We start from the raw sequence: 24181 nt of genomic DNA on the forward strand, positions 1-24181 counted from the left end.
TTCAAATGTAAGGAAAGTTTATTCTTCTTCAATTCCAGCAACAGTAGGCAAGACAGAATATATAAAGAACCAAATAGAGGAAATCTACATTTGGCCATCCCTTACACCTGCAGGTGACACCTGACGTCCACCTCTGACTGTGTCTACATTTTTCCAAAGTGAATAACCTACAAGATTAAAAAATCAAACTTTGAATGTAAAATATTAAACATTTACATTTAGTTCTTGTAACAAAATCAGATGACTGCTCATTAAATTGTAAAATCTGGCATTGTGAAATATTTGAGATGGTTTAAACGATTCCATTTAAACCCAAACCATTACAATTCATCACCTCCTGTGAAAACCTACAGAAGGTACATTACAGCTGAACCAGGTTTTAAAGCTTTTTGAGTAAAGCAGCACACTGGTCGAACACAATATCAGGCACGTTTTCAACAAATCATTCACATCACTGGGTTCAGATTAAACTCATTGCCAGCACTGGTCCAGCCATTGTGGTTATACTGAGGTACAGGACTGCCTTTTGAATGATCGTTTCTGGCTGAATTTTTCCAGTTCTGACATTGTTGACATGTTGTGGCAGCAGAGAACCACCTCCTGGAATGAGTGGAAGCACCATCAAAATCTTCACCGACCCCTAGTGTTGCCACCTCTAGGTTGGGTATCCCTGGAGGTTTCCTCACATGATCTCCTGATTTCCCAATATTAATAAACAAAAAGGTATTCAAAGAAAATGGGAGAAAAGCACAATTATCTTTTGCAGATGCTTCTATGATTTTGTTCAACACCACTGCACACCCCCACTGCCCCCCTCCTCACATTCTGTTGACAGTACTGTCTGGGTGATTAACCTTTAATTCCTGGAGACACCAGGCCAACCCTGGAGAGCAGGTAATCCCACCTTCTGCCTCACCAAAACATGAAGCTTTGAGGAGTGAGAGGCATGGGGTGTTCTGCTCAGTCCAGCAGAAAGAGATGAGGGAGGATTAAATGGGGAAAATACTTCAACAACCAAGAACAACCTTTTGGCAGAGGAACAGAAATAACTTTGGGCAAGAAGGACAGAGTTGGATATATAAAAGACTGTACTCTCCCTATCAAATAATTCACAAAATATTCGAGCATACTTAAACAATTTGTGTTTTAACATTATTTGACAGATTAGAAAATCGAATCCATTCTAGGTGATCGGAATTAGGTCTTGTTCTTTTGTTATGAAACATCTGGGCAGTGCAGCATTAAACTGGTTTAAGAATGAACACCACATCATCCAGGACATAGTGGTCATTGTAGAGGTCCCCTTCACACAAATATGGCAGCCGGGTGAAGGATTCGATGGCAAAGCCCACCTTGCTGAACACGTCATTACTGAAACTGGCCGCTTGCTCTTCCCATGTCTCTCCCGTTACTTCCAAATATTCCGAGGGTCTCTCCCACTTACCACCTACAAAAAAAAATTAAAAATCACAGCAGGTACATTTGGGTCAAAATCCTGGAATTCCTTTCCTAATAGCACTGTGGGTGTACCTAAACCACATGGACTGCAGCAGTTCAAGAAGGTAGCTCACCACCACCTTCTCAAAAGCAATTAGGGATCGGCAATAAATGTTGGGCTAACCAACGACGCCCACATCCTATTAATGAATTTTTTTTTAAAAAATGAACCAGCATTTCCAATTATCTCCCAGCTCAGTTTAAACTGTTCTATAAATGCCAGTCTTGCTAAAGTTGCCATTCCTCACTGGTGATCATAGATAACAAGGGTCACAATGAGCTAGTCAACCTTGGGAGACACAATATCTTGCTAGGATTGGAGAGTCAGGAGGCTGATCCCATGTGTGAGGGTTCTGAGTTATGAAGAAAGATTGGACAGATCTGGGCCTCTCAGCCTGAAAGGGAAGAGCCTGAGGAGAATACATTAGTTAAGGGTCCTGAAAAAAGGTAACTTAATCTAAACTAAACCGAGAGTAAGATACTGGCCATGCAGTCAAACTAGTACAAAGGTAAACTTAGGACTGAGATAGTCACAAAGAGTGGTCAACATGTGGAATGGACTCTGAATGAAGGCAGAAATCTGGGAGTCATTTAAGAGATTTTAAGAGACAACTAGATATTTCCCTCATGCAGTGTAGGGTCTCTCTTGGTGAATAGTATTAAGATGGCCTGAATAGCCTTCCTCAGCTGCCATTAACTTCTTAAAACAAAAAGAAAAATACCTGGAAAAACTCAGCAGGTCTGGCAGCATCTGCGGAGAGGAACACAGTTAACGTTTCGAAACGGTATGACTCTTCAACAGAACTAAGTAAAAATAGAAGAGAGGTGAAATATAAGCTGGTTTAAGGGGGGTGGGACAAGTAGAGCTGGATAGAGGGCCAGTGATAGGTGCAGATAACCAAAAGATGACACAGACAAAAGGACAAAGAGCTGTTGAAGTTGGTGATATTATCTAAAGAATGTGCTAATTAAGGGTAGAAAGCAGGACGAGCAAGGTACAGATAGCCCAAGTGGGGGTGGGGTGGGGTGAAGGAATCGAAAAAGGCTAACAGGTAGAGATAAAACAATTGATGGAAATACATTTAAAAATAATGGAAATAGGTGGAAAAAGAAAAATCTATATAAATTATTGGAAAAAAAGGGGGGGATCAGAAAGGGGGTGCGGATGGAGGAGAGAGTTCATGATCTAAAAATTGTTGAGCTCAATATTCAGTCCAGAAGGCTGTAAAGTGCCTAGTCGGAAGATGAGGTGTTGTTCCTCCAGTTTGCGTTGAGCTTCACTGGAACAATGCAGCAAGCCAAGGTCGGACATGTGGGCATGAGAGCAGGGTGGAGTGTTGAAATGGCAAGTGAGGGAGGTTTGGGTAATGCTTACGGACAGACCGAAGGTGTTCTGCAAAGCGGTCATCCAGTCTGCGTCCATCCATTGTTTTATCTCTACCTTTTAGCCTTTTACGATTCCTTCACCCCACCCCCACTAGGGCTAACTGTACCTTGCTCGTCCTGCTTTCTACCCTTAATTAGCACATTCTTTAGATAATATCACCATCTTCAACATCTCTTTGTCCTTTTGTCTGTGACATCTTTTGGTTATCTCCACCTATCACTGGCCCTCTATCCAGCTCTGCTTGTCCCACCGCACCCCCCCCCCCAACCACCACCACCACTAAACCAGCTTATATTTGAAGGGCCATTTGGACTCGAAACGTTAACTGTGTTCCTCTCTGCAGCTGCTGTCAGACCTGCTGAGTTTTTCCAGGTATTTTTGTTTTTGTTTTGGATTTCCAGCATCCGCAGTTTTTTGCTTTTATCTTAATGTTTTTGCCATTAACTTCTTGTCTTGTGATGACTGGGCTCAATTGTGATATTCTCCACAGTGGAATTGCCTCCCAGCAGCCTGTGTTTATATATAAAAAGAATAATTGGGTGGGTAGGGGAAGGGGAGTTGGATCCTGCGGAACGTTTGTCCCAGGAACAGACCTACTCCTGGGATAAGAAGGGAAAAACTGGGAAAAGTGAGGTAAGTTCACTGCCCAACTCCTGCTCCAGAATCAGGTGTCCTTTTTAAACTTTGGGGACTGCACATCAATTTAAAAAAAAACATCTGGGTAAATAATTTTAAAATTGGTTTACTTCCATAAGACACAATGTTGAAAGTAAGCATCAAATGTCTTTGCTTGTTTATAACACAATTCACACCAAGAGACTGTAAGTCTGCAAACACAGCATGTGACAGCCACAAAAACCACACACATAGTCAATTCTTTCAATCTGTTTATGTACAGAACACAATCTATAGAGAATCTATACATGCAAAAGGATATATAATCCATACAATCTGCAGGTAGGGAATCGATATGCATACATAACACTGATAATCCAAACACAAACAATTGTGAAAGCCTATGTACACACATAAATATACATAATCCATATGCAGAATCTACATAGACTCAGTGAGCTGATCCATACACTGACTCACAAGAGTTAACGACATGAGTCAAACCTTAATACTTCTGTCTCCACATTGTGCAACATTGAGTTAATTGTTCTTATGCAGCGTCTGTAGAAGGACATGAAAACACAGACACACACTGCCACTCATACACATACTCTCACACAACTTCCCCTCCCAGTGATGCTGCAGTTACAGCTTCAGAAAGGAAATAATTTCCCAACGAGGAACAAGCACGCAGAGTTCTCAAATTCAGCTCAAAGTGGTTGAACAATGGTACTGCTGATGAGATTTGGAAAGATTCTGTTCCTTTACCTTCAAACTGCCGGCCTTCACATAGCAGGTGAGAAACTCTTCAATTCATTTTACTATACTTTTCAGCCCCAGCCCCTCCCAATGAAGAGCCTGCCTTATGACAGGGTGGATGTTGAATGGATTGCAACATTCCTTAGATATCTCGTCCTTTGCACATGTGAGCTCACACAGTGAATATGAAACAGCAAATTAACCATGAGAGGCATCACTGACAAGCTAAATCCAGTTTGTGCTCAGTGTTATGAAGAGTTCCTGGGAGTAGGTACTTGGATTGATGTTGCTGGTTCCTACAGTACCACCCTCCGTTGGTATCAACTAACTCAGTGCAGCCTGAGGTGGCGGGGGAGGGGTGGAGTTGGACCTGCGACCTTCCTGGACTGTATAGTCCAGAAACAAGTACAACGTTCCACATTGATTGGGTGAAGATACAAAAAACAAAAGGATAGAGGAACACAGTAGGTAGTGGGGGGGGGTGGGGAGAGGGGGGGGTGGGTGGCAGTTGGTTGGGGGGAGGGGGGGTGGTGGTGGTGGTGGAGGAGGAGGAGGAGGAGGAGGAGTGGAATGGCTTGTTTCTGAATTGTTACTTCTAATAGCAACCCTGGGACTGTTTGATGGGACAGTGGTGCTTTACTCTGTATCTAACCCTGTGCTGTACCTGCCCTGGAAATGTTTAATGGGACAGTGTAGAGGGAGCTTTACTCTGTATCTGACACATACTATACCAGCCCTGGGAATGTTGCACTGTTGGAGGTGCTGTCTTTCAGATGAGATATTAAGCTAGGCACTTTATAGCCAACCGGACTGAATATCGAGTTCAACAATTTTAGATCATGAACTCTCTCCTCCATCCCCACCCCCTTTCTGATTTTCCCCCTTCTTTTTGTTTTCTCCAATAATTTATATATTTTTCTTTTCCCATGTTTTTCCATTATTTTTAAATATATTTCCATCCATTGTTTTATCTCTACCTTTTAGCCTTTTTCGATTCCTTCACCCCACCCCACCCCCACAAGGGCTATCTGTACCTTGCTCGTCCTGCTTTCCACCCTTAATTAGCACATCCTTTAGATAATATCACCACTTTCAACACCTCTTTGTCCTTTTGTCTGTGACATCTTTTGGTTATCTCCACCTATCACTGGCCCTCTATCCAGCTCTTCTTGTCCCACCCCACCCCCCTTAAACCAGCTTATACTTCACCCCTTTTCTATTTTTCCTTAGTTCTGCTGAAGAGTCATGCGGACTCGAAACGTTAACTGTGTTCTTCTCCACAGATACTGCCAGACCTGCTGAGTTTTTCCAAGTATTTTTGTTTTTGTTTTGAGATATTAAGCTTGGTCTCTTCTGCCTGTTCATGTGGATATAAAGGATCTTAGAGCAGGGAGTTTTCCTAGTGCCTTAATGAACATCACTAAAAACAAATGAAATGATTATTTTTACCAATGAGATCTTCCTGTATCCAAAATAGATGTCACATTTTCCTACACTAGAACAGTAACAACACATAATAATAATACATCTTACATGAAGTGCTTTGGAATATTTCTGAGAGAGTTTGTAAGAGTCTGTTTAAATGTCCCTTTATTTTTACTCTAAGCTCCAATCCACCTTTTTTGGGTAAGTAGTGGGGCAATTTTTGGTGTAAAGTTGTTGCTATTGGCAGGAATTAAGCACAACTTAAGTCATAATTGTGGTTTTTACTTCACAGTAAAAAGAGCCAGCTCTCTCAGGGCTGCGTTTCTGCAAATAAGACTATCGGCAGTTCGCTTGTTACTTATTTTTTTAAAAATACGATGAAAAACTTCTTTAAGTGGTTTCTAAACAGGTGAATGGAATAATTTCCAGAACAAAAATATTTGACCAGGAGCTGGCTATTTGTGAATTACTGGTACTTAGCGAGGACAAAAAATATCTCTCAAAAACTTTCATCAACAAAAGGCAAAAAGCAGGACAAAATTTGCTATAAAGACAATAACTAAAATATGAAGTAATGAGAAATCTGGGACAGGGGCTTTTCTTCAGGAAAAGTCACTAAAGTCCAATTGGGTTATTCCCAGAGTCACAGAATAGTTACTGCACAGGAGGAGGCTATTTGACCTGTCGCGCTTGTGCTGGCTATCTGAAGGAGCCTAGTTAACTGACATCTGGCAAAAATGTACTGGATATAATTGTCACTCAAAATTATAAGTTCTACAGATACATGCTCCCACTTCCTCAATTGCCCAACATTGCCCTATTTATAAACGAATGTAATTCAATGCCAGGAACTCAATTCCGCTATTCGTATGATTGCATAACTTTTAATCACATGAAATCAATGCCCTTCTGAAAGCAGCACTTGGTAAAAATACACTTTCCCTCTCTCCTGATGGCACTGACTCATGCCACACAGTCTTCCCCAAGGTTTTTTTCCCCTCACCAGTTTAGATGGCAAGTGTCACCAGCTAGTTGGTTGTAGTCAGGGAAAGAGGAAGGGGATGGGCATCACAGCTGAGCCCAGTCCCCACCCTCATTGGGCGTGTGCACTGCTGATAGTGGGTCATTGGTGAGCAATTAAGATAAAGAACCCTGCTTCATCTAATCCCTCTTCTTCCTGCTCCATCTCCCAGCACAGACTGGGGGGGAATCTGTGAATCTACATGATACAGTGCTACAACAAACATTGGCTTTATCGCAATGGAGAAGTTACAATGATGCATTTCAGTGACAATTGCGTCCTTATGTTGAGCACTTGTAGTCAACTAAAGAAAAAAGATTTGTCAAATGTTTTTCCAGGGAGACCATGCCCCTTAACAGTATCATGCAAGATTAACACCTGGCTTTTTTTTTATTCGTTCATGGGATGTGGGTATCACTGGCCAGACCAGCATTTATTACCCATCCCTATTTTCCCTAGTTCAGGGGGCATTTAAGAGTCAACCACATTGCTGTGGGTCTGGAGTTACATATAGACAGCAGATTTCCTTCCCTAAACGATGTTGGCGAAACAATCAACAATGGTTTCATGGTCATCATAAGACTTTTAATTCCAGATTCTTATTGAATTCAAATTCCACTATCTGCCGTGACTGGATTTGAACTCAGGTCCCCGGAGCATTATCCTGGGTTTCTAGATTACTAGCCCAGCAACAATAGAGTCCATTATTAAGGATGAGATTTCAGAATACTTGGAAGTGCATGGTAAAATCGGGCAAAGTCAGCATGGTTTCATCAAGGGGAGGTCATGCCTGACAAATCTGTTAGAATTCTTTGAGGAGGTAATGAGTAGGTTAGACAAAGGAGAGCCAATGGATGTTTTTTACTTGGACTTCCAGAAGGCCTTTGACAAGGTGCCGCACAGGAGGCTGCTCAGTAAGATAAGAGCCCATGGTGTTAGAGGCAAGGTACTAGCATAGATAGAAGATTGGCTGTCTGGCAGGAGGCAGAGAGTGGGGATAAGGGGGTCCTTCTCAGGATGGCGGCCAGTGACTAGTGGAGTTCCGCAGGGGTCAGTGTTGGGACCACAACTTTTCACTTTATACATTAATGATCTAGATGAAGGAACTGAGGGCATCCTGGCTAAGTTTGCAGATGATACAAAGATAGGTGGAGGGTCTGGTAGTATTGAGGAGGCGGGGAGGCTGCAGAAGGATTTGGACAGATTAGGAGAATGGGCAAAGAAGTGGCAGATGGAATACAACGTGGGAAAGTGTGAGGTCATGCACTTTGGTAGGAAGAATAGAGGCATAGACTATTTTCTAATGGGGAGAGAATTCAGAAATCTGGAGTGCAAAGGGACTTGGGAGTCCTAGTCCAGGATTCTCTTAAGGTTAACTTGCAGGTTGAGTCAGTAGTTAGGAAGGCAAATGCAATGTTGGCATTTATTTTGAGAGGACTAGAATGTAAAAGCAGGGATGTGCTGTTGAGGCTTTATAAGGCTCTGGTCAGACCACATTTAGAATATTGTGAGCAATTTTGGGCCCCGTATCTCAGGAAGGATGTGCTGGCCCTGGAGAGGGTCCAGAAGAGGTTCACAAGAATGATCCCAGGAATGAAAGGCTTAACATATGAGGAACGTTTGAGGACTCTGGGTCTATACTTAATGGAGTTTAGAAGGATGAGGGGGGATCTGATTGAAACTTACAGAATACTGAGAGGCCTGGATAGAGTGGACATGGGGAAGATGTTTCCATTAGTGGGACCTGAGGGCACAGCCTCAGAGTAAAGGGAAGACCTTTTAGAACAGAGATGAGGAGAAACTTCTTTAGCCAGAGAGTGGTGAATCTATGGAATTCATTGCCACAGAAAGCTGTGGAGGCCAGGTCATTGAGTGTATTTAAGACCGAGATAGAAAGGTTCTTGAATGGTAAGGGGATCAAAGGTTACAGGGAGAAGGCGGGAGAATGGGGTTGAGAAACTTATCAGCCATGATTAAATGGTGGAGCAGACTCGATGGGCCGAATGGCCTAATTTCTGCTCCTATGTCTTATGATCTTATTATGGTCTTATACCGCTCCACCATTGCCTCCCCATAAGTGACTGGCTCACTTCTCTAATACTTCTATACTCAACTGATAAATAAAACCAATTTCCACTAAAATTGTGCTCCCTTATCCTGAGTGGCAAATGTTTGTAGGAATTCCATTTAAAATATCTCATTGGTTTATGTCTTGGTCTGACTGGAGGCGCCCCCCCCAAACCCTCGCCCCATGCAAGACTTGTATATTATACAGGGACAGCCCATTACATCCAGCACCATCAGCAAAGAGACAGACTCACGGGCTAAGTTCGTGACTCAATGTAGGAGATGGTGCAACCCAACATCAATTGGACCTCATCTGACATCTCCCACCAAAGGGTCACCAAGAGTGAGGAGCACAGGAGGTAAGATGACAGCCAGAGGTTATAATGAAAAATAAGAACAATGAAAAAGCCATTCCGCCTCTTCAGCCCCTCCTTCACCATGAACGATTATCCCATTGTGGATTCCCTTCCCCAACCTGCAGATTTCCTACTTCAAGTGACACCAAGTTCCACACAAATGAAACTTTTTTTCTCTACAATCTTCCAGTTTCTCCTCAACAGATATCAATCAGCTCCTTTTTAAAGGAGGTTTATTCTACAATTCTACTCTCCTGTGGAGAAAATCTCCCCACATCTCTCACCTTAAAGGCTGTGAGTTCTGTAATCATGGTTCACTATCCACATTTAGTGACTTGCCTATTCATCCTTTTCTATATGTTTGTTGTCAAGATCTGTCATATCTCCCACCAACCACAGTATAGTGGTTCACACGATTCAATCCATTCCATCTGATATCAAGAAACGGCTGAGTGTGATAGACACAACAAAAGTTATGAGTCTCAACAACATCCTGGTTCCTGTACTGAAGGGGCTCTGGAACTAGCCCTACCCCTAGTCAAGCTAACACTGGCATCTGCCCAACAACGTGGAAAATTGGCTAGATATGTTCTGTCCACAAAAAGCAGGACAAATCCAACCTGGCCAATTAACTCCCCATCAATCTACTCTTGATCATAAGCAAAGTGATGGAAGATGTCTCACAGACGGTGCTATCAAGCAGCACTTATGAAGCAATAACCTGCTCATTGATGTTCGGTTTGGGTTCCGCCAGGGCCACTTAGACCTCATTACAGCATTGGTCTAAACATGGACAAAAGAGCTGAACTCCAGAGGTGAGGTGAGATTGATTGCCCTTGACATCAAGGCCAGGTGTGGCATCAAGGAGACCTAGCAAAATTGAAGTTAATGTAAATTAGGGGAAAACTCTATTGGGTGGAGTTATACCGAGCACAAAGGTGGTGGTTGTTAGAAGTCATCTACACCCCAGGACATCGCTGCAGGAGTTTCTCAGGGTGGTGTCCTAGGTCCAACCACCTTCAGCTGCATTTTCAATGACATTCCCTTCATCATAAGGTCAGAAGTCAGAAGAAGGTTCACTGATGATTGCACAAAGTTCAGCACCATTCGTGACTCCTTAGACACTGAAGCATTCCATGCCCACAAGCATGCAGCAAGACATGGACAACATTCAGGCTTGGACTGAAAAGTGGCAAGTACCATTTGCACTACATAAGTTCCAGGCAATGAACGTCTCCAACAAGAGAGAATTTAACCATGTTCCCTTGATTTTCAATAGCACAACTATTGCTGAAACCCCCACCATCAACGTTGTGGGGGTTACCATTGACTAGAAACTTAATTAGACCAGCCATTTAGATATTGTGGCTAGAAGAACAGGTCAGAAGCTGGGAATTCTGCTACCTGATTCCCAAAGTCTGTTCACCAACTACAATGCACAGGTTGGGAGTCTGATGGGACACTCTCCACTTGCCGACACTAAAGAAGTTCAACAGCATCCAAGACAAAGCAGCCATCCACCATCTTAAACATTCACCCTCTCTATTACCTGTGCAGAGTGGCAACAAGAAGCAACAACTCACCAAGGCTCCTTCAACAGCACCTTCAAAATCCATAACCTCTATTACCTAGAAAAACAAGGGCAGAAGATATCTGGGAACACAACTCTCCAGCAAGTTCCTCTCCAGTCACAGACCATCTTGACTTGGAAATATCTCTCCATTCCTTCAACATTGCTGAATCAAAATCCTGGAACTCCCTCCCTAGCAGCACTATGGGTAGACCACAGCATTTCAAGAAGGTGGCTCACCACCACCTTTTAAAGGGAAAATTAGGGATGGGCAACAAATGCTGGCCTTGTCAGCAACACTCACATCCCATGAATGAAGAATAAAGCCCCCTTCCCACCAGTGAAAGTAAGTTTAGTCACTAGAGTCTTTCTTCATAATCTAGCCTGTTAAAACCTGGAATCATAGAGTTGCTCTTCTTTGAACCCTTAGTAATATAGCTCTATCATTTTTGAGGTAGGTTGACCAAAACAGTGTGCCATAGATGAGAAGTGGCCTCAGCATTGACCCTTTGCCCTGTCAGTGTAACTTGTTCCGATTTATACTCTAATATCCTTTTTAGATATATCCCAGTGTTAGCTTGTTAATAATTGCTTCACAAATATGATCAATAATCAACTTTAAATCCTTTTATTTTTCAGCTACCTAAATATAGTGAATAGTTTGGGGTCTCAGAAGATTTCTCACAGCGTCCCAGGAGATTTTCCCTATAAGGATCCCAGGACACATCTTGGGGAACAGCACTGGTTACACTTTTTTCCTTCCAGTGCATTTTCCATTTGTCATTTCAGTAATCATATAAATTCTCCTTCTTCCTCCCCAGCCTTGCACAAGGAACTTTGCCAAATGCCTTCTGAATAGTCACATAGGCATTTGGAGTTAGATAGCACCTTCCATGTCCTCAGGATGTCCCACACACTTAACAACTGACCAATTACTTTTGCAATGGGAGGGGCAAATGAGACTGCAGGGTATGTGGGGGGAGGGAGAGAGACTGTTGGTGGGGTTACAGAGGCTGTGGGGGGGAGGGAGGAGGCTGTTGGTGGGGTAACAGAGGCTGCAGGGGGAAGAGGCACTTCAGGGATGGGAAGAGCTTGCAGGGGTGTGGAAAAGTTGCGAAGGGGAAGGAGTGCGGAAAGGGAGACAGGCTGCAAGGTGGGGAAGCTGCGAAGAGTGGGAGAGGCTGAGGATGTGAGAGAAGAGTTTCAAATCTGCCAGTGAAGGAATACTCAGCTAACTGGGAGCCATAAAAACTTGGAAGTCACTGAGGTACTGGATTCCTTGCAAATTAATCTGGAGGCTCTAGTTTAAGGCTGCATAAGTTCAGGAGATACTGTATGGAAAAAATGTGGTGGATGCTATTATAATTCACACTGCATTAATTGAATAATTTAATGCTGAACAATTTTATTTCATAAAGATTTGCATTTGTTCTCACATTTCAAAGCACTTCACATGCCGTGAATTACTTGTAGTGCAGTGACTGTGCTAGACACAACATGCAACTATTTTGCATATACTAAGATCCCAAATAGTAGTGAAGAATTGCAATTTTGTAGTGCTTTTTATGATCTCAGGGCATCCCAAGAGCTCTACAGTCAATGAAATACTTGAAGTGTAGTCACTGTTTTAATGAAGGAAATGGAATGGGACAAATGATCAATTAATTTAGGGTAGTCTAGGACTAGGGACCATAATCTAAAAATTAGAACCAGAACTTTCAAGAGTGAAATTAGGAAACATTTCTACACACAAAGGGCAACAGAAGTTTGGAACTCTATTCCACAAACAGCACTTGATGCTAGATCAATTGTTAAATTTAAATCTAAGATTGAGATCTGAGATGCAGTATAAAGGGTAGTAACTGCCTGGTTAAAAATCTTCCAGCTTTGTGCGTATGCAATGAAAATAAATCAGGTGTGACCTCACCAGTTCACAGAAGGCGTATTCAGGGTGATGGCTTTTTGTGCGTAGAAATGTGTCAGTTATTTTGGGGGAAAAAAACTTCTGTTGCTAGCTAATGCTTGTTGTTTGTTTGTGCCTTTTTAAATACTGTGATGTCTGGGAAATTAATATGGTGTGTTAGTTGCGGCTTTAAGTTTAATGAAGGGGTGATTGATTAAGGAGGGTATTGAGGAATTCTTCTAATGCTGCTTCTGTGTGAGTCCAAATACCCCATGTCAACACAAATACAGAAGGTAATGTTACCACATGACTGTATCATCTAATAAAGGGGTTAGTGAGAATGGAAAAAATAGCCCTCCAGAAAATCTGAAGAAGAGCCCTCAAAAAAAAAGAAATTATTTTTATCCCTTGACCTCTAGATTCAACTACTCCAATACACTTCTGGCTGGTCTGCCACATTCTACTCTCTGTAAAATGGAGGTCATCCAAAACTCAGCTGCCTGTGTCTTAACTCTCACTAATTCCTGTTCCCTATCATCCCTGTGCTCCTACACCTATGATGGCTCCTAGTCAAGCAATGCTTTGATTTTAAAATTCTCTTCCTTGTTTTCAACTCCCTCTGTGGCCCTGCTCCTCATCTCTGTAATCTCCTCCAACCCTCCAAGATATCTTTGTTCCTTTAATTCCAGACTTCTGAGCATTCCCTATATAGCTTCTCCACCATTGGTAGCCATGCCTTCAGTTGCCTAGGTCCAAGCTTTGGAATTCCCTCCCTACACCTCTCCAAGTCTCACTCTCCTCACACTCCTCCTCTAAGACACTTCTTCAAACCCACCTCTTTGACCAAGGTTTTGGGTCACCTGACCTAATATTGCCATTATGTGGCTTAGTGTCATGCTTTGTTTTATAATATTTCTGTGCAGCACCTTGAAATGTTTCAATATTTTAAAGGGGATATATATATACTAGTTGTTATCTGCTGCTCTTGTTCTTTTAAGTGGTAAGGGTTGCAGGTTTGGAAGGTGCTCTTGAAGGAGCCTTGGCGAGTTGCTGTAGTATAGTAACTAATGTACCATATTTTGGTCATCTTGTAGATAGTACACACTATTGCTACTGTGTGTGGTGGTGAAGGGAGTGAATGTTTAAGGTGATAGATGAAGTGCTGATCGAGCAGGCTGTTTTGTCCTGGAAGGTGTTAAGTGTCTTTGTTAATGGTATGCTAATTGTATTATTAAAGTTAAGGACATACAGGTGGAAGGCATTGATTAAGGACCTTGAGCACATATATAGAGAGACTGGTGCTGCGGGGACTGGGATGCATCATCACCCCCGAAAATGACATTTTGATTTGATTTTGTACATTTCCTTTCACCTTTTTGTTTTAGTTACAATGTCCCACCAGGGGTTGTCACCCCCCTTTGATTTATTAAATTTTTAAAAATTTGTTCTTCATTAGAGTCTATATAGAGACTGGTGCTGTGGGGGCTGGAGTACATCATCACCCCTGGAAATTATATTTTGGTTTAGTTAATCAAGTTTCCTTTGACCTTTTATTTTAGTTGCAGTGCCCAACTGGGTGTCATTCCCTTTCATTTACTGATTTTTGTTTTATTAAAAGAATATATAGAGAGACTTGCTTTGCTGAGGCGGTGAGAGGAGCAAAGTGAAAATTGTGGTGTTCTGGAGGCAGGCTGGACTGAGTTAAACTCTTGAATCTGTGCACAAGCGGTGAGGGCTCCTCTAAAACCCTAGTACCAAGCAGAGGCCAAGAAAGTGGCAGACGTAAATGTCAAAAGTGTAATGTGATCTGCACAACTCTCAGACCTGAGCTTTGGAATATGAGAACTTTTTGATGAGAGATGGAATTGCAAACCCATTTGAAGACCGTGTTTGCAAAACTGACCAAATGCTAATTTAAAAATATATAAAGAGACTCCTGGGACAGTGGGTGTTGGTTAGGGAGGTTGTAGGCATTTTTAAAGTTCCATTCTGTAAATAAATCTAGTTTTAAGTAAAAGACTGGCATTTGATTTGCTACTTCACCACCTAGCTATCAGAAGTTCAAGTGGAGAGGATATCATCTCACTCCTGATTTGTGCCTTTATAGATGGTGGAAAAGCTTTGGAGAGTCAGGACGTAGGTAACTCAGCACAGAATACCCAGTCTCTGACCTGTTCTTGTAGCCACAGTGATCATATGACTGGTTTGGTTGAGTTTCTTGTCAACAATAACCCCCCAATGTTGATGGAGGATTCAACAGTGGTAATGCAGTGAATATGAATGGGAGATGGTGAGATTCTTTTTCATTTGGTCATTCCCCAGCACTTGTTGGTGCAAGTGTCACTTGCCACTTATCAGCCCAAGGCAGAATGGGCTGAATGATCTTTCCTCATGCCATGTTCAACATTTTATGCCATGTTTAACATTTAATATTCAGCTGCAAGGAAATGTAGAATGAAATAACAATGTGTAATCTCAACAGGCTTTGCTGCTCAAGAATGTACTGTAACCATCAACCAAGAACCTTTCATTGAAGGACACTTGAACAACAGCATAATCATCAGCTGCAATTTCACTCCTATCAATTGCAAGGGTAACGTTAAAGTGCTGTGGTTCAGGATCAACACGAACAAAACGATAAATTTGTGTTCGGGAGCCTGTTCAAACACATTGACTAACCAGAGGTTTACTCTGTCCGGTTCGAGTTCCAGAGGTAATGCCTCCTTGAGAATTCAACATGTGACCAAAACTGACAGTGGCATGTATTATTGTGGCGTAGCCTTTCAGGGATCCTCTTCAGCCAAGTCCAAACAAACAGGAAATGGTACAATGCTGGTGGTCAAAGGTAAGTTACATAGGCTTGGCTGGTGTCAGTGCACTGGATACCATTGCAATAACACATTGTATAATCATTGCACCAACTTGTGCACATTTGGAAACATTTGCACAGATTAAGTGACTGGGCATAACTGTGGCAAGTGGGTGGGTGGGTGGGTGGGTGGGGACAGACAGTGGGTGAAATTGAATCAAAGACCTGGTTAGAAAATTGGCAGAGTGGAAGGAGACAGAGAGTAGGGATAAAGGGATAAAGGTATTCTAATTAGCAGGATGTGACGAGTGGTGTCCTGCAAGAGTCTCTGTGTTGGGTCCTCAACTATTCACTTTATTCATTACCGACTTAAGACGATGGAATAGAAAGCCATGTAACCAATATGGGCAAATGTGAGATCATCCCCTGTGGACCTAAAATGGATAGAACAGTGTACTTTCTAAATGATGAAAAGCCAGAAATAGTGGAGGTCCAAAGGGATTTGGTTACAGGGTTGGGGAGCAGGGGGGTTCCATGTACATAGATCATTATAATATCACAAACAGGTAAATCCAAAAGGCTAATGGAATATATCTAGAGGAATGTAATACAAGAGGGCAGAATTCATGCCTCAGCTGTACAAAGCCCTGGTAAGGTCACACGTGGAGTATGCAAGCAGTTCTAGACATCACACCATAGAAAGGATATACAGTATTAGCCTGAAGGAGTGCAGAGCAGGTTTACCAGAATGATACCTGGACTTCAAGGGTTAAGCTAAGATTACCCAAACTAAGGTTGTATTTCCTGAAATTCATGAAGTTAGGAGGGTGGTTTGATAAAAGTTTTCAAGATATTAAAGGAAATAGCTAAGGTAGATTGGGAGTAACTATTTCAGCTGGTTGGGGTGTCTGGGACTTTGGGGCATAGCTTAAAAATTAGAGCCACACTTTTCAGGAGTGAAATCAGGACACACATCTACACAGAAAAGGTGGTAAAAGTTTGGAATTCTCTTCTTCAAACTGTAATTCATGCTGGATCAATTATTAATTTTAAATCCAAGATGGATATATTTTGTTAACTAAAGGTATTAAAGGATCTGAGGCAAAGATGGGTATATGGAGTTAGGTCTTCGGTCAGCCATAACCTCGTTAGCTCCAGTGGCTAAATGGCCTCCTCCTGTTCTTATGTTCCTAAAGAAACCTTGCACATCATGAAATACCATATAGTTGGCAGTAAAAAAGTTAAAATGTATATTTTAAGTCCTATGAATTAAGGTTATATCACAGCAAAACGCTGATAGGATTAGACAGAGTATGGGAGGAGGCTTGAGTGGAGCATAAAATACCAGCATGGACTAGTTGGGCCAAATGGCCTGTTTCTGTGCCATATGTCACATGCAATTCCTCCTTCCTTGGCTCCTGCTTCCCCTCTGCCCTGTCTCTGATTATGACCATTCCAGGCTGGCTTTAACCACTGCCCTTTGACAGATGACAGTACAAAATGGATGCATTCTCATTATCTTGACCCGCTCCCGATCTGAGTTCCTGGGAAGTACAGGAATTTCAGGAACTGTGACAACTCTGATCAGAGGAGTACAACAAAATAAATTACCATGAAAAGGTAACATAAGCTCAGCAAATTCTGGTTGATGATTAATATGTTCCAGCAAAGATTAAATAAGAGATTTGTGTATTTTTAATTGCAGAATCTACTGGCAAGGAATCAGATCTATGGCTCCAATCAACGCTGATAATCATTCTCTCCCTATACAGCATCAGCATCACCATTCTCCTTGTAGTGAGTTGCTGACAGTTTATTTCGACGTCTTTTCTATTGCCATCCAAAGAAAGCAAATTTGGAGAGAGAAAATAAACAAGCTCAAAGAAAAAAGGAATTTTGGGGCCGCTCAGGGTTCTTTTTTAATTAATTCTTGGGCTGTGTCTGGAATTTATTGCCCATCCCCCCTGCCACTGGGAACAGTTTCCCCTTAATTACTTTAACAAAATCCCTTTTAACTTTGAAGATCTCTATTAAATCTATCCTTGGTCTTCCCTGCTCTAAGGAGAACAATCCCAGCTTCTCCAATCTCTCCCCATACTGAAGTCCCTCATCCCGGCTCATCATTCCAGTAAACCTCCTTTGCATCCTTTCCCAGGCCTTCATGCCTTCCTAAAGTGTGGTACCCAGAATTGACAGCAATAGTCCAGCTGGAGCTCAGCCAGTATTTTATAAAAGGTTTACCACAAATTCCTTTAGTACTCAATGCATCTGTTTATATCGCTACGGATCCCATATATTCTTGGCACCTCTGAAGATTTGTGCATGTGAACTCCCAGGTGTCTTTGTTCCTGAGCCCCTTTAAAATTATACCATTGTTGCGAATTTTATTAAAATTTTCATTCTCAGGATGTGGGCGCTGCTGACAATGCCACCATTTATTGCTTATCCCCCATTGCCTCGAAGATGAGGGTGCAATGGAGTGACTTGCTAGGCCCCTTAAATCAATCACATTGAGTGAGACTGGAGTCACATATAGTTCCGGGCCAGACAAGGACAGCAGTTTTCCTTCCCCGAGGGACAACAGTGAACCAGTTGGGTTTGACAAGAATCCAACAGCTTCATGGTCATTTCTATTGATCCAAGTTTTTTTTTAAACTTCCAATTTCTTTTTCTTAAACTGTATTCAAATTCACCTTTTCTGGATTACTGGACCCAACCCCTGTCCCACTAGTCTAGCAACATAACCAGAGCTGCCTGAAACCATTGCTACGCTTAATATGCTGTAATTGACAATAACAGTAAATGGAAATTGGTTAGTGCCATTTGCCTGACTTGGGTGATTTAAGGGGTGAGTACTGAACTTGTGAAAATGTGTAACAAAGGTTAATAGTTGCAACCTCCATATCTCACCTGTCTTTATCTCTCTACAGCAAACCATCAGGCTGATGCAAAAGGCTAATTCCGTTCAAAATCACAGCAGCAACATTGTACGTTGATATTATTACCCTTTTAATTGGAAATGCATTATTCTTTTAAGAGTGATGTTATAAATTGAGGCTTTGTTTGTCTATACTAATGGAAAGTAAAGATCCCATGGGGACAGAATACTGGTTGGGACACTGGAAGACCAGGGAATGGCTTCCCCTCCCTCCCCACCATGTCCAATCTGACAATCCTTTCTCAACCAAAACCTGCAAGAAAAGCAAATGGATTAACAGTTTATTTAGCTCTTTAACTGTTGGGATCTTTCTGGGCAGCAAGTGGTGGATGCGCTTCAAGAAGTCGCTCATTGGCTGTGTAGCTTTGGGACATCCTGAGGGGGCGAATGGTGCTATATAAATGCAGACCCTTCCTTTTCAGAGTCAAATAACTCTCCACTTACCCTCTATCAGGTATCTCATCATTAAGTTGTGCCTATCCTCCTCCTTATGCCAGGGCACTGGTTGATAAAAGCCAGTGTCAGCCATGGTTCATTGGGTAGCACACTGTCCTCCAGGTCAGAAGGCTGTGGGTTCAGGTCCCACTCCAAAGACCTGAACACAAAAATCAAGGCCAAGTCTCTTTCACGGGATGTGAGCATCACTGAGGGACTGCTGCACTGCTGGAGGTTGAGTCTTTCAGCTGAGACATTAAACCAAGGGCCTGTCTGCCCCCACGGGTGGATGTAGAAGGCACAGGTTTGAGGAATAGTAAGGGTGTTCACCCCGATGTCTTGGGCTAATATTTATTTCTCAAATATCACTAAACAGATTATTTGGTCATTGGCAAATTGTGTGTGGAAACTTGCTCTGCACAAACTGGCTGCCATGTTTCCTACCTTACAACAGTGACTACACAACTAAAAGTGCTTAATTGGCTTTATAGTACTTTAGGATGTCTGGTGGTTGTGAAAGTTGCCATCAAAATGCAAGTCTTTCTTTTCTCAATTTGTCCCTCCAACTTTCCCTTCTCTATCTGACCATTTTCTGCCCACTGCCCACAGCTTAATGAAGAGCAGAAGAGCCAAGCTTTCAAAGACCTTGCACTGGAGTTCAACAGAAAATACAGAAATAAAAACCAGAAGGCAACTTTAGTAAGTGCAGTACGAGTGAGAACCCAAGTGAATCTAGCCCCTGTTTGTAAAGAGCTCTGTACAGAGAGGTTACAGAATGGGAGAAAGCAGGTTCCTGCTGAATTGTGTATTTGAGACTGTGCAACTGAATGGGATCTGAGTGAGTTACAGAATTAAAATCAGAGACCCCCCCCAATGCCCCCACCATGAGTTTTTAAAACACATGCTTCTTAGAGGAGGTTTTCAGTTTGCATGTGGCCTCTGACAGATGCTGTGAAAGTTTGCTCTGCTGATCCTACTCTCACTATCATGTAGTTAAATATCGTCAGAAAGCAGAATAATGGGAAACTAGGACCAGAAAACTCAAAGACCCTCCTGCACCGAATATTATCTGGTAATATCCCCTTGTACCTGCCCATCAGTTTCAGAATTATATCCTGCAGCTGATGGTTTTGGGATGAATTACTGTGACCTGAGGATTAATCTGTGGCTATGAAGGAGCATTTTGTTTTAACGCTTTCACAGGATGTGGGCGTTACTGGCTGGGCCAGCATTTATTGCCCATTCCCAATAGCCCCGAAAAGGTGGTGCTGAGCCACCTCCTTGAACTGCTGTGGTCTGTGTGGTGTAGGTACACTAGTGCTGTCAGGGAGGGAGTCCCAAGATTTTGACCCAGTGACAATGAAGGAACAGCAATATAGAATGGTGTGTGATTTGGAGGGGAACTTGCAGGTGGTAGTTTTTCCAAAATCTTGCTACGCTTGTCCTTCTCTGTGGTAAAGGTCATGGGTTTGGAATGTGCTGTTGAAGGGAGATTGGCATGTTGCTGCAGTGCATCTTGTAGATGGTACACACTGCTGCCACTGTGTGCCAGTGGTGGAGGGAGTGAATGTTTAAGATGGTGGATGGGATGCCAATCCAGTGGGCTACTTTGTCTTGGAGATTGTTGAGTTTCTTGAGTGCACTCATTCAGACAAGTGGTAAGTATTACATCATACTCTTCACTTCATTAGGTAGGAGTCTGCTGGTCTCAATGAAAAACTCATTCCAATTTAGCCACTCCCAGTTTGGACAGTGGACCAATCTCTGCTAGGCTGATTGGAAAGGCTACAAGCAGTTGGGACACACACTTCATGAGTGACTCACAGTACTCTCATCTTCCCTCCCCTCACACAATCAACATGGTTTTGTGAAAGGGAAATCATGTCTGACAAATTTGCTAGAGTTCTTTGAGGATATAAGAAGCAGATTCGATAAAGGGAAACCAGAAGGTATAGTGTATTTGGATTTCCGGAAGATATTTGATAAGGTGCCACATAAAAAGTTACCTCACGCACCCTTACTGTGCCCTCCCATCACCCATGCTGAACGCCCCCCAGCAGTCCAACCTTCCCCAGCTGCTTGACTCAGATCTTGATCCAACCCAAAACAAAGTGCAGCCTGAACATGGCATCAACACACAATGCGGAACATTTTCTTGCCTTGGCCCAGTTTATCTTGGCATTGTCAGATTCAGTCTCATGAACAACCGAGGAAGTTTTGACCCAGTTATACTCATGCAGTTATACTCATTGTCACTGTATAATTATGTCTATTCTGCTCTTTGTATTTGTAGCAAGAGACACAACCCAATTGTGCTCAGTACGATGACACCATCTATCAAAATGCCTGAGGGTTCAATCACCAAACAAGAGAGATGAACGTACAGTTCAGAGCACTACAAAAAATCTGAATAAAGGTAACATATAATGACACCAGATGGGCTTCTCTCCCAAACATTTTTTTCAAGTTGGTGATAATGGACTTTCACTTAACTAGAAAAGAAACTAAAGGAGATTCACAATCAACAAGTTTCACCATCAGGCAACAATGCAGAAGGGGATTTTGATCTGCGTTTAATCCAGGAAAGGGTAGTCTTTTTTTTAAAACTCTGAGATGCTCACCTTGTCATATCCGGACAACATTGCTTTCCTATACTTCAACCTACCCTTTGCACTGGTTGACTTCAGACCAGTACCTGAAGCCTATTATGAATTGCTAACCACCAATGCAGGTCAGATTGGTCAACGCCAAAATTTTTGTTTCCAGGGTCAATTTGCCTTCCACAGTCAGAGGGCTTTCATTTTTTTCCAACAGAAACCTTAGGCACAGCTACAACAACACTCAAAGCTCAAAACCATCCAAGACAAAGCAGTCCGTGTCCAACACCTTAAAACATTCACACCTTCCACCACTAGCTCACGGTGACAACGACACGTACCATCTACATGATGCTCTGTAGTAACTCACCAACCCTCCTTTGACAGCATCTTCCAAACTAGTGACCTCTACCACCTAGCAGAACAAGGACAATGGGCACATGGGAACACACCAGCTGCAAGTACACCCACTTGGTTGACACCATCCTGTCTTGGAACTACGTTGTTGTCCCTTCACTGATGCTGGGTCAAAATCCTGGGACTCCCTTCCTAACAGCACTGTGGGTGTACCTACACTGCATGGGCTGCAGTGATTCAAAAAGGCAGCAGACCCCAAACTTCTCAAAGCAAATTCAGGATGGGCAATAAATGCTGGCCCAGCCAGTGACACCCACAACTGAGAACAATGTTTTTTTTGAAAGAACTTGAGAGGACAAAACTTCGACTACAGCAGCCATCACCTGGCCACGTCACATGATCAGGCACAGAAGAATGCGGAGAACCTAGCCTCTGCTAACTGGAAGTGTCACTAAGATTTCAGTAAAGTGCAGTGTCGAGCAACACAATTAACTGCTTTATTGTGATTGTACTGTTATTTTTTGGCATAATAAGTTAATGTTCATTGAAGGGATTGTTTTTAGCAGTGATGATATTTACCTGGCGTTGTTTAGCACCATTACTATAATCTTGTGTCATCCAATAGAAATCGCTGGCCAGCTATAGGTGTTGCTACAGCAACAACATTTTAGTCACATGCACCAATTTTAATAGAAATCCCTTCACACAACATATACACACAGAGCAGGAGGCAGCCATTTGACTATCATGTCTGCACCAGCTCCCCGAATGAACAGTTCACTTGGTGCCATTCTCCCCTGTAACCCTACACATTCTTCCTTTTCAGATAAGTCTAATTCCGCTTTGAATGCTTCAATCGACCACCACATTCTCAGTCAGTACATTTTTACGTGCACATTGTATGTACACACATGATGCAATACTTTTGCCAAGGTCAAAATAGTGTCTTATACAAGACACTTATAAGCTTCTTGCTCTTGTACTCTAAACCACTATTCATAAAGCCTAGGATACTGTATGCTTTATTGACCGCTCTCAACCTGTCCTGCCACCTCCAATGATTTCTGCACATATACACCCAGGGTTCTCTGCTCCTGCACCTAGGTCTAGGTCAATAATTATGTATCAGGAAAAGCAAGGGTCCCGACACTGACCCCTAGGAAACTCCACTACAAACCTTCCTCCAGCCTGAAAAACATCCTTAAACCACTATTCTCTGTTTCCTGTCACTCAGCAAATTTTGTATCCACGTTACTACTGTCCCTTTTATTCCATAAGCTATAACTTTGCTCACAAGTCTATTGTGCGGCGCTATATTAAACGCCTTTGGAAGCCCACGTACAGGTGGCAGATGAGGTTCAGTGCAGAGAAATGTGAAGTGATTCACTTTGATAGGAAGAACCCTCTTTATCAATTTTAAACCCTTCTAGTGTCTGAATTACCTCCTCTTTCACCATGGCCGGGTAGCATCTTCTTCCTTGGTAAATACACTAGAAGAATTTACAATTGAGGAGGAGGAAGTGTTAGAAAGGCTATGTTTACTTAAAATAGATAGGGTACCAGGACCGGATGAGATGCATCCAAGGAAAAGAGGGATGTGAGAGTGGAAATTGCAGAGGCACTAGTGATAATCTTCCAGTCTTCCTTAGACACAGGGGAGGTGCCAGAGGACTGGAGAATTGTGAATGTTACACCCTTGTTCAAAAAGGGGCGCAAGGATAAAGCCACCAACTACAGACCAGTCAGTTTGACGTCAGGGGCAGGGAAACTTCTGGAAAGTATAGTTTGGGATAAAATCAATAGTCACTTAGACAAGTGCAGGATAATTAAGGAAAGCCAGCATGGATTCATTAAGGCAAAATCATCTTTTACTAACTTGGAGTTTTTTGAGGAGTTAACAAAGAAGGTTGATAAGGGAAACACTGTTGATGTGGTGTATATAGATTTTCAAAAGGCACTTGATAGAGTGCCACACAACAGACTTGAGAGCCAAATTCTAGCTCATGGAATAAAAGGAAAAGTAAGCACTTGGATAAGGAATTGGCTGAATGACAGTAAACAGAGTAGTGATAAATGGGTTGTTTTTCAGATTGGAGGAAGGTTTATAGTGGAGTTCCCCAGGGGTCAATGTTGGGGCTCTTGCTCTTCCTGATGTATATTAATGACCTAGATCATGGTATGCAGAGCATGATTTCAAAATGTGCAGATGATACGAAGATTGAAAATGTTGTCAACTGTGATAGGGATAGTCTTGAACTTCAAAAGGACATAGACATGTTGGTGTTTTGGGTAGACTGGTAGCAGATGAGGTTCAATGCATAGAAGTGTACGGTGATCCATTTTGGCAGGAAGAATATGGTGAGACAGTATAAAATAAAAGGGAGAGACTCTAAAGGAGGTGCAGGAACAGAGGAACCTCAGTGTATATATACATAGGTTATTGAA

The 24181-nt window shown here is 42.4% G+C and overlaps 2 protein-coding genes across 5 annotated transcripts in view; one reads left to right on the top strand and one right to left on the bottom strand.

Moving 5' to 3' along the window:
• mettl9 (methyltransferase like 9) overlaps nucleotides 1-24181 on the bottom strand; it is a 36809-nt gene continuing 12628 nt past the window's right edge. For 2 of the 4 annotated variants that reach the window (XM_041207035.1, XM_041207036.1), the window contains exon 5: nucleotides 1-1447. In XM_041207035.1, coding sequence (XP_041062969.1) covers nucleotides 1242-1447 — 206 coding nt within the window. In that variant the 3' untranslated portion in view covers nucleotides 1-1241. The remainder of the gene's footprint in view (nucleotides 1448-24181) is intronic. The other 2 variants (XM_041207037.1, XM_041207038.1) reach the window with 2 other exon arrangements.
• LOC121288498 (immunoglobulin superfamily member 6-like) lies at nucleotides 4078-22228 on the top strand. Its single transcript, XM_041207039.1, has 6 exons — nucleotides 4078-4295; nucleotides 15083-15445; nucleotides 17115-17206; nucleotides 18340-18396; nucleotides 19392-19481; nucleotides 21076-22228. Exons 1-6 carry the CDS (start codon nucleotides 4226-4228, stop codon nucleotides 21130-21132), a joined length of 729 nt encoding a protein of 242 aa, XP_041062973.1. The 5' UTR covers nucleotides 4078-4225; the 3' UTR covers nucleotides 21133-22228.

Source organism: Carcharodon carcharias, chromosome 15, assembly GCF_017639515.1.
Source record: "Carcharodon carcharias isolate sCarCar2 chromosome 15, sCarCar2.pri, whole genome shotgun sequence".
Taxonomy (NCBI): Eukaryota; Metazoa; Chordata; class Chondrichthyes; order Lamniformes; family Lamnidae; genus Carcharodon; species Carcharodon carcharias.

Excerpts from the sequence above, each read along its gene's own strand:
- LOC121288498 (XM_041207039.1), top strand. The coding sequence starts at position 4,226 with ATGGTACTGCTGATGAGATTTGGAAAGATTCTGTTCCTTTACCTTCAA. Across the intron at positions 18,397-19,391 it reads AAAATCACAGCAGCAACATT|CTTAATGAAGAGCAGAAGAG; the intron begins GTACGTTGATAT and ends CACTGCCCACAG. Across the intron at positions 19,482-21,075 it reads AAAACCAGAAGGCAACTTTA|CAAGAGACACAACCCAATTG; the intron begins GTAAGTGCAGTA and ends TTGTATTTGTAG.